General features: G+C 56.5%; 1 protein-coding gene across 1 annotated transcript in view; it reads left to right on the forward strand.

Annotated features, from left to right (window-relative positions):
* GRID2IP (Grid2 interacting protein) overlaps positions 1-10,171 on the forward strand; it is a 48,117-nt gene that overhangs the window by 20,894 nt on the left and 17,052 nt on the right. The window contains exons 7-10 of the mRNA XM_009286619.1: positions 518-612; positions 2,095-2,278; positions 5,406-5,560; positions 7,555-7,656. Coding sequence (XP_009284894.1) covers positions 518-612; positions 2,095-2,278; positions 5,406-5,560; positions 7,555-7,656 — 536 coding nt within the window. The remainder of the gene's footprint in view (positions 1-517; positions 613-2,094; positions 2,279-5,405; positions 5,561-7,554; positions 7,657-10,171) is intronic.

Raw genomic sequence — 10,171 nt, forward strand, 5'->3', positions numbered from 1 at the left:
AAAGGCCCCCCCAGATTCCCCCCCCCCCCCAAAAAATGCATTTTACATCCACCTTGCATTTTCTTTTCCACGCAGAATTAGGACAGGCAAGGAGAGACCCGCAGCACTGTATCATTTAAATGGAAAGTTCATCTTCTGGGTCTGAGCGTAGCTTGAAGTAACGCTGGCTTCATTTGCCGTAACAGCTCCGCAGGGCGCTCGCAGGCATGCCCTGCAGTTATTCCTTGCTGCAGGTACAGCGGAGAGCCCAGTCACGGGGTGACTCACGCTCCCCCTTGGCGAGGCTCTTTTCTGAGCAGCACAGATAAAGCCAAGCACAGATTGAGAGTCCAGGGGAACTGCAGCGGGGCCCAACACTGCCTGGCTCCGAGCAGCAAGATGAGGCTTTTTGCAAGATAAATGAAGCCAGCTGCAAACTCCATTTCACTGCTGCTCTCCTGTGAGCCGCTGCCTGCAGTGCTGCCGGTACAGGCAGGCAGCCCGGCAGCTCTGACCCGGGCTCTCCTGTGCCCCGCAGGAACTGCTCCCATGACAAGGTGGTGTCGATGCTGCAGGGCAGCGGGGCGATGCCCACCTTGGTGGTGGAAGAGGGGATCGTCAACTTCTCCAACGGTAAGAGTGCGGGGAGGAGAGGGCCCGGCGCGGCAGAAACCCCACGCCAGCTCCTGAATTCCCCGCGCAGGAGGGAATTGCCTAATACCTCCCGTAGGCTCAGCAGGTTTAACACGCTGCCTGGAGCCTAACACTGCTCTGCGCTGCCTGGAGGGCTGCTCCACTCACCAGGGCACGCGGCTGCCCGCTTTCTGGGATCAGGCTTGATCTCAGGCTCGGCTGCTCTCCAGAAGGGTTCGTCCTACTGTATGATCGTCCTTGACAGCCCTTGCCAACATCCTTTACGTGCAGTCTGTGCTGTGTACTTGACCGAAGTAATCCAACCCTGTGCATCCATGGTCGCTGTGCAAATCCCACGGTTGTGTATGGACTGTGCTGTTCAGAATAACTGCTGCTGTTATGAATAATTTAGCTTGCTGCTGGCGAGTGAGTCAGCGGGAGATGAGGGTATCTGGGGCAACGCGGGTGGTTGTCAGCACGATTTCAGCGGAGGGGCAGCACCACAGCCCAGGGCAGAGCACAGCCGTCACCGCGTTTCCAAAGCTGTGTGAAGGCAGGAGAGTCAGTGCATTATTGGGGTGCTGCTCTGCAATGCATAGGCCCAGGAATTAGGGACTGGCTCTTCCCTCTAGAGTAGCAGTGGACTCTCCTGAGCATCTCGTTAGGAGCCCAGTGTTAGCAGCTCATTTGCACGTGCCCTAGAAACAAAACAGAGCACCTCACTACTTCGCAGTACAGAGCCAGTGGCACTCAAACTCCTTCACTGCCCCCCAAAAGAAACCAAGAAAAAAATGGAAGTTTTTGCTCCCACTGCCTTGGCCATATTCCTACGTGGATGAGTGCATCCCACAGACATGGTTGGGTCCCTCTCCCAGCCATGCTTATTGCCCTGCGCTCACCGCGGAGGTGGCCAGGCCGTGGCACAGGGAGCAGCGCAGATGAGCGTGGCAAAGCAAGTGACCTTCCATGCCTCAGTTCACTCACGGGTAACCCTGGACTGATGCTGCTTTTGAAGTCAATGATTATCATAAAGTGCTCTGAAACTTGAGCAGAGGCTTTAGAAAGCCAGAGAAGGAATATCATCTGCATGCATTTACAGACGTGTGGAAGCAGCATGGTTGAAGAGATAGATCACAGAGATCATCCCAATCAAAACACCCCTGCTCGTCTCCAGCAGGTCCACGGACCTACTGGAACAGCCGCGAGCTCCAGAGCAGCTGGTCCAGAGCATGGGAGGAAGGCAGGGGCAGTCACAGCTCCAGATGAGCCATTTCACCTTGTCACCATGCTGCCTTCCAGTGACTGAAATCTCTTTTTGCTGGAGTAACAATGTCTGTATCAGCACATCAGGATTTGCGCGCAGGTGCAGCTGCCCCGGCTGTCCCCAGGAGTGACCCCTGGTTTTGGGACAAGCCTTTTAACCCATGGTTAAGACCCTTTGTCTGTTGAATTTTCTTTTTTCTTTCTACCTGCGCCTTGCAGACTCTGACTCTGCTGACTCCCCGAGCACCTCCTCTGCCCTCACCTCCCTGCAGTGGGTTGCAGAGATACTCCCCTCTAGCATCAAGATTCAAGGAAGGACCTTCAACCAGCAGCTGGAGCACCTGCTGACTCCACCTGAGCGCTATACCATCTGCAAAGCGCTGGAAGGCTTCTTCCAACATCGGTAACTTGTTAGCAGCTCTGTTCCTCTAATGCTGGTACCTGGCCTGGTAGCAATGCCCGTGTCAGAGTCGGTCTCCAAGCAGAAGGCAGACCTCGGCTGCGAGGCTGTCAGCACTGAGCTCCGCTGTGATCGTGGTCTCTGGTTTCCCCAGCTGTGTACGTCCCTGTGCGTGTCTGCAGGGCACAAGCCCATCTCTCACCAGGTGTCCTGCCCAAGGACAGGGCAGACCCATTAGCTTTTGAGGTTAATTCGGTCACCCCTTAGTCCCTCATAAAATGACCTCGGTCCCCCGCGGCACGGGCTCTCTTGCTGTCTGGCCATCCCCGATGGCCACAGATCCTGTTTCACCTCTTTCAGTAGTCACCCCTTAATCCCTCATAAAATGACCTCGGTCCCCCGTGGCATGGGCTCTCTTGCTGTCTGGCCATCCCCGACGGCCACAGATCCTGTTTCACCTCTTTCAGTAAATCTCGCCACATTTCATCCTTGTCTTCTCACTCTTCTCAGCATCTTGGCTCCAGCACTCCCTTGGTGGCAGCACAGGAATGGCTGTGGCTGGCAGAGCCCCCATCCTGCAATGGAGCACATCCTCCCTGCCCTGCTGCAAGAGCTGAAGCCGATCCCCTGGCAGACTGCTGCAACACGGAAGCCGATCCCCTGGCAGACTCGAGGCTTTCAGTAGTGACCTTGTTTTCTGCCCTTGATCTTTAACCTTTCCACACGATGCTGAATAAGCCATCCCTCTGGACACTGGGAGATGCTTGCTGCCTCTTCCCGCAGCTGCTGAGCCAGCCGAGCCCGGTGGCTGGCAGAGCCCCCATCCTGCAATGGAGCACATCCTCCCTGCCCTGCTGCAAGAGCTGAAGCCGATCCCCTGGCAGACTCGAGGCTTTCAGTAGTGACCTTGTTTTCTGCCCTTGATCTTTAACCTTTCCACACCATGCTGAATAAGCCATCCCTCTGGACACTGGGAGATGCTTGCTGCCTCTTCCTGCAGCTGCTGAGCCAACCGAGCCAGGCTGCCTGGCTGCTCCTCGGGAGCCCGGGTCCCACACGGGCTGTGGACGCACCAGCCAAGGCCAGGCAGGCTCCCACTGCCACGGTGCAGCAATCTGCTGGTGTAAAGATCAAAGAATCAGGATTGGAATCCTCAGTTTGACAAGGAAATGCAGTAAAGCCCTCAGTATTTAGGTTACTGATGGTAAGAGAGAATAGAAACTACCAAGTACAATGCCACGGTGCTGTCCCTGTGCACCACGGCTCAGGCTGAGGGCTGCACCACCCCGCAGCATCCCCCTGCCCACAGGGAGGCTGGGCTGCCTCTCTACCTGCAGGTGCCGGGGGAGGTACAGCTGTATAAGCCTCCCAGCACCAGCTGAGTGAACCTTCTTGAGGCCCCGTGATCACTAAGGCCGCCCCGGTAAAGCAGAAGTCATTGCTTTGCGCTCTCCTGACACTGCGCTGCTTCTATGGGATTCCCCAGTTGGGCATTTCAGCCCGAGGAGCGGCAGCTGTGGGAGCAGATCCAGTCCTTAGGGTCTGCAACTGGGAAACACAGACCCGATCCTAGCAGGGTACTTGCTTTTGCTCAGTGGCACAAGGGTGGGACCCACGTACCACGAATCAAGTCCCCAGGTTCCCCTCCCAGCCTGGGGCTGCCCACGTCGCTTGGTCTTCCAGCAGTGTTTTACTGGGGGCTGTCGCTGCCGCCCACTGCGGGGAGCAAGGCTCAGCAGGGGCACCGGCGTGCCCATCCTCTCCTCCAGCCACCTCATTTTGCCCGTAGCTGCCCCAGATGGCTCGACACAGAGGCCACTGCTCCATTTAACAATAATTCATCATGACCTAATTGCATGCCCGCCCCAGACAAGCCAGCTGTGACCTCTAACTGCTCCAAAAAGGAGGGAAGTCCCCAAACATTAAGTTTATGTTGCTTGCCACCACAGCATGTGGATACCAGCATTTCCCAGCAGCAAACACAGGAGATGGAGTCAGGACACCCCTGTTCTGGGCTTTGGTCCCCCAGCCAGTTTGCACATGACAAGCCAGCTGGCCCTGGCCACCAGCCGGGAGGAGCAGTGCCTGCGCAGGGCAGAGCGGCCACCTGCCTCAGCAGCTCCTCCACAATACTTTAACTTTTCTGAATGGGAAATAGGCTTCTGACAGCCAAGAGCTGTGTCCGGCTCCACAGAAAAGGCAAGTTAGCCCAAAACTAGGGGGAAACTTAGCAGGTGACTTCTGGCAGGCTCTAGATGGCTCCTACCGCTTCTCATCCCCACTGGCCTCTGAGACACTTCATTAATGAAGTCCTTGCAGCATCTGAGCCTCCCTCACCCTTCAGCTCTCCCCTGTGTGCCTGGTCCCTGCCCCTTGGAAGGCAGCAATGGTCCATTTGATTAACATCAAGACAACAGACTTGTTCCTACACATGCCATCTCCTTCCAGCTCTTTATAAGGAGTTCTTACTATTACTTCTACATTAAGGATGCAATAGTTGCAATGAGCTTTAACCCATCACCTCTGCCTCAGTTTCTCAGTAGAAAAGCAGCCTGACTTTAGCTCTCTGACCCAGGACAGCCCTCCTCCCCCAGGCTGCTTTATGCTCCTCACTGATTCAGGTGCTCAGCCCTGCTATTCTCAACAGCGCTGTCACTGTATCGACACACTGCAGAGCCAACCTGAGATGGAGCCTTCAGCCCAGAGAGGCTGCCAGCCCAGCTGTCCCTTCCAATCCATCTCTACCTTAGCCTGCTTACCTGCTGCTGGCCAAAATTCAGGCCTTTCCAGGGTATCTCTCTGCTTCCCAGTGCTCCTCCACCCCAGACACCCTGGCTGACTCACGAACCAGGTTTTATACCTGGCTGTCAGGTGCTGCCAGTCCCCGGGAGTTTGCTTTCCCCGTTAGCACCAGCTGCACAACTCCACTTCCCAAAGGGCTCGGTCCCTTACTCGCAGCCTGGCACCTCTGCTTTGAAATAATCTGTTTGTGCCAAAGACAGAGGCAAGCCTGGCAGCTGAGACCCAGGTGGAGGCAGGCTGGGAAACGCCGGAGCCCAGGGAAGCGGCGTGGTGGGGCTGTGCCGTAGGGATGCGCTCCCTGCCCAGCCCTCTCTTTCCGATTTTGCAGGAATATTGACACTCTCATTGTGGATGTGTACCCGTTGCTGGACACACCGGCCAAGCAAGTCATTTGGCAGTTTATCTACCAGCTGCTGACGTATGAAGAGCAGGAGCACTGCCAGCAAAAGATTGCCAGGTTTCTTGGTTACAAGTCCTTGGCAGGTGAGAGGAAAGCCCCTGCGCTCCGGCACGGACACGCCGTGTCCCACCGGGTCTCCGGGGACCTCGGTCCGTCGTGCTGGGAGCCGGCTGGGGCGGCGAGGGAGCGGCCAGCTCTCCCCGGGGGCAGCGGCTGCGGCTCTGCCCTGCCTGGCTCCTGCCCACACGCTGCCCGCCCGGAGGCGGCTGCTGCGTGGGATGTAGAGCAGTGCAGAGGAGTTTCCAGCTCCTGTTACCCATGAGGTTGATCTGTAAATGTCAGGCAGGTTACCTTTTCTGCACCACGGAGCCATGTAGTTTTGGAAGGAAACTCTGCATTGAGAGGAGAGATGGCACCTGAGGGGTTGTCTCTGGAAGCAAAGGCTTTTGGAAGCTGCTTGGGTCGTTAGAGATTAGGAAGTCCCGAAAGGAAATAGCTGGTTTAGGGGCAGTGTTCAGATCAGAGAGGCAAAATAAGCGATGATGGCGGTGTCCCTCGGGATGTCTCCAGCTGTCAGATGTACGCAGGCATCTGTGGTTAGAGGAGGTGGGGACCGCGGCTCCCCCGGCAGTGCTGCTCTCCCAAAAAGACTTGGAAGGCAGTCGGCCATTATCCTTCCTCCTCCCCGGTCCCCCTCTCCCCTGCCATCACCCGGTTCTGTGGCAACGCAAAAACCAGCTCTGGTTTGCTGAGGATTATGGGCTTTGCAGTCAGACAGCGGAAAAGCGAGGGCAAATTTGGAGTGAAATGTCTTAATCTTTGGATTTGGGCTTCTTAATTGCTTTCAAATTCTTCTATTCTAAGCTATTTACATGGTGTTGATGTGTTTATCTTAGACTCAACGTGGGTAGAAAGAGGTGTTGCTTGAAGAAAGACTTTTGGAGGAACACAGTTATTTTAGCACAGCCTTTCCCCTCGCAGGGAGAAACAGCTCGAAGTCCTGGTGCAAATACTCCCTGCTGTGCATGGAAAACTGTTGGGTATTTGCTCACCTAATTTGCATTCTCAATTACCACTGCTTTTGTGTGTGCAGAATCATGGCCCAACCTACCTGAAGTGTTGTATATTCCAAAGAACTTTAGAAGATGTCAAGGGGAAGCTGACATATTTGCTGACATATTTGCAGTTTGCAGCTATATTTCAGGAATACAAAGCAGGTATCCCCAGCCACTGGCAGACGAGGAAAGCACGGGAGTAAATCTCCCAGGACCAGGCTGTTTCAGACTGTTGTCCCCGGTTTGCAGGCTGGTCCCTGGCTCCTTTCAGCTTCTCAGGTGAAAGGGGCAATCTCTGACCATGTGAAGTTATAGTTGTTCTGGTGCATTACATGTGTGTCCACGCATGGAAGCACGATGGCCAGAGATCTCTGAATTTGGATTAGTCCTTCATCCGGGCTTCTTCCAAACTCGGTGGTGATCTCTGATGTTTGTGTGTATTGGGCTGTCCGAGCATTGGTCTGTCGGATACCACAGAGACTCATGCTCTGGTACCTTCACCCTGCTGTAAGTCTGAGCCTCTCCGAGCTGTCGCACTGAACTGCGCACGGACCAATCCATTAGACAATGTGGTTCTTCCAGGCAGCATTTCGGTGCTGGCCCCCACTCCCATCTTGTCCCTTGAGGGCAGGAAGGAGTTAGCCGCGTCCCTCTGGACCAGCCTAGCTCAAGGCTGGAGTTTCATGCGCACCATAAGCTGGTGGATGCCAATCCTGCTGGAAAAAGCAATTGCATGTCCCATCTTTGGGCATCCATCCCCCTGCCCTGTGCTGGCAGGAGCATTTGTAACCCGCTCCGCTCCCCGGGGCCAGCGTGAGGACGGGGTGAGCAGCTACCTGGGGGACGGGCAGCTGCAGCGCCAGCAAGGCTGTGCATGGGGCCACGGTCGAGTGCAGGGCTCAGAGGGCGGCTGCGAGTCCCACAGGCCTGGGGGAGCCCCATGTCATGGCGAGGAGGAATGGGGGACCTGCGGGGTCCGGCACGCACTGGCCGTGCCTTACAAAGGGTGTTTTCTGCTGCAGCTGAGCCAGAAGCAGAGGATCGCTACCGCAGCTCCATTCGAGGGGCATCCTTGTGCCGGGGAAGCCTCCGAACCCCCCGCCCCGAGGAAGGGGGGGCAGCAGGTGAGTGATTGGGGGCTGCGCAGGGATTCCCTCTGCAGGGAGGAGGAACCTGGGTCCCGGTGGCTGTGCCTGAGCATGAACAGTGGGAAAAGATGGAGGTCAGCATAGAGCCAGCACAGAGGCTTTGACTGGAAATCCATGTTTTCAGAAACAGTTCAAATAAGCAATTCCAGTAAGAGGCCTCTTGGGCTGAAGCTGAGCATTGTTTCCAATCCCTTCCATTGCTCAGATGTGAACTTATGCTGCTGGTCTGAGCCCTCCATTCTGGGGTGCACAGTTTCTAGCTTCCCTGTAAACTTTTCTTGGACACCATTAAATTCACAGGGAAAACGGCATTTGTGGAATCCCTGTGAGGAAGAAGATCATGGTTCAGTGCCTCTTTGAGACTTTTGATGAACTACACTCGTGGCACAAACCCTCCCTCTTTTCAGGGAGAAGCCCCATATCTCCCCATTCCTCTGAAAATCCTGTCCTCCTGGTATTGCTGCAGGGCCTTCCACAGCCCCTGGATCTCTAACCCTCTCCCCCAGATGCACCCCAGGCTGCTCGTTGTGTTTTCAGTCCTTCGGGTCTTTGCCCACCTCTCCCAGATGGCAGGACAAGGCATTCCTGCCTATTCCTCCATCACCCTTAGCTGATTGCGAAGGGCACTCGACCTGTGCTTACGGCTTCTGACTACGACCTCCCCACCACAACCTCCCCACTGTGACCACCCACGCTCTGCCGCACTCCGGCTGCACGCCTTCCTCCCAGCACCCCTCACCAGGAGCGTGGTGCTCCTCAGCTGTCGGGGAGGGCTGCTGCCGGAGCAGTCAACTCCAAGACATTTCCCCGGGGAAGATCCTCTAACGCGCCTCCAAGGAGCATTTCTGGTTGTGATTACAGCACGCGGAGTGACTGACAGCTGCGTGCGCCGGAGGGAAGCCGCTCGCCTGGGCAGATGCTCACCAGCTGTGGGGGAGCAGCCTTGTCCTCAGCTGCCCTGCAGAAAGAGCAGAGCAGCCCGCGACCTGTCGTGCTAACCTTGCCCAAGCCTGAGCAGGCTCTGGGGTGCATCCTGACCCGGGTGCTCTTAGCTCACCTCCCTGCACAAACCATTTATTTATAAAAAGCAGACAACGTTCCTCAGCCCTGGAGAGGGAGGTGGTGCGGCGGAGGGGAGGCTGCACCTCCCGTTCCCGATGAAAGCCCCGCTCCAGAGCCCTTTCTCATTACAGCCAGCTATGCCTGTCCTGGGCTCTTCTTTCTTTGTTGCCATTAAACGCTGGGCTCTGAGCACACGGGTCCGGTTCGGTGCTGGTGTGAGCGGAGCTGCTCCGCTGGGCTCTCCGAAGCTCTGCCTGCCCGCCCCGGTACTCAGCCTGGCCCTGACCGCTGCTTGGAAATATTGTGGCTGAAGGAAACGAGAATCCATTCGACCTGCCCTCCAGCAGCTCGGGAAAGGCAGGGATAGCAGACTGCTTCCTCCCGGCAGCCCTTCACACACCCTTGGAGATAAATCGGGGGTCTGGACACGTCTCTGAGAGCTTATACTGCTGCAGCCGTTAACCTCTGAACAGAAGCTCTCCATGGATGTAACTGGAAAACCAGGGTTTCATTTGGAGCTGGTCAAATCAACGTCACTCCAAGCAAGCTCCCTTGTGCCTTCGTGGGGGTCCAGACCTCCCTCCCTCCCACCCTCCTCATGTCCCCTGCAGAGCCCCGTCTCAGGGGACGCTGCTGGGGCGGCCAGCGCTGCCCGGGCATCTGCGACCGAAAGGACCAGATTTTGGAAACTGTGACCTCGGCTGCCACGTGTGGTGACCCTGACTGTCCTGGGGGAGGCTGAAGGAAAAGAAACCAAGAAAAAAGAAACACCCATGGCACTGCAGCGTCTTGATACCTGGAGAGTTCTCGACGTAGTGCAAACTCCTGCATGTGCCCTGGATAATGTCCCTTCCCCTGAAATGCTGTGATGGAACCCCCCTGCTCGGCACTGTCCCGCTGTGTGCAGCACTCGTGAGGAACAGACTAACCACGCCGCAGCCGCAGCACTGCTCGGGTGCTGAGGATTTATAGGCAGCTTCCAAATCTACCAGTTGGGTAGACTGAGAGATAAATTTTATACCATTTTATAGAGAAAGAAACTGAAAATGGAGCGGTAAAGGGCAAGGCACAGGAGGATTTTGTCTCAGCTGTGCTTGTTTTCTAGCACGCATCATGCTTCACTGCCGGGTGACTTCTGCTGCCACCCGGGGAAGCCCGCAGTCAGACGTTCCCAGTTTCGCACGCAGCCCACGCATGCGGCTGCCAGCTGCCCTGCAGCGGTCCCCTGGGACCCCCAGACCTGGGAGCTCCCGGTGCTTCGCTGCACGCCTGGGCAGGGAGGACGGCTCCGGGTCCCAGCAGGAGACGGGGGGGGACCTTGATGGGTCAGGACCGTGGGGAGCCCCGGGGGGCACAGGCAGAAGGAGGGGCTCCTGACCGGTTTGTCTCTTCCTTCCCCGGCAGGCCAGAGCGACACCGGGGAGGTGCC

Source organism: Aptenodytes forsteri, unplaced genomic scaffold (assembly GCF_000699145.1).
Source record: "Aptenodytes forsteri isolate BGI_AS27 unplaced genomic scaffold, ASM69914v1 Scaffold55, whole genome shotgun sequence".
NCBI lineage: Eukaryota > Metazoa > Chordata > Aves > Sphenisciformes > Spheniscidae > Aptenodytes > Aptenodytes forsteri.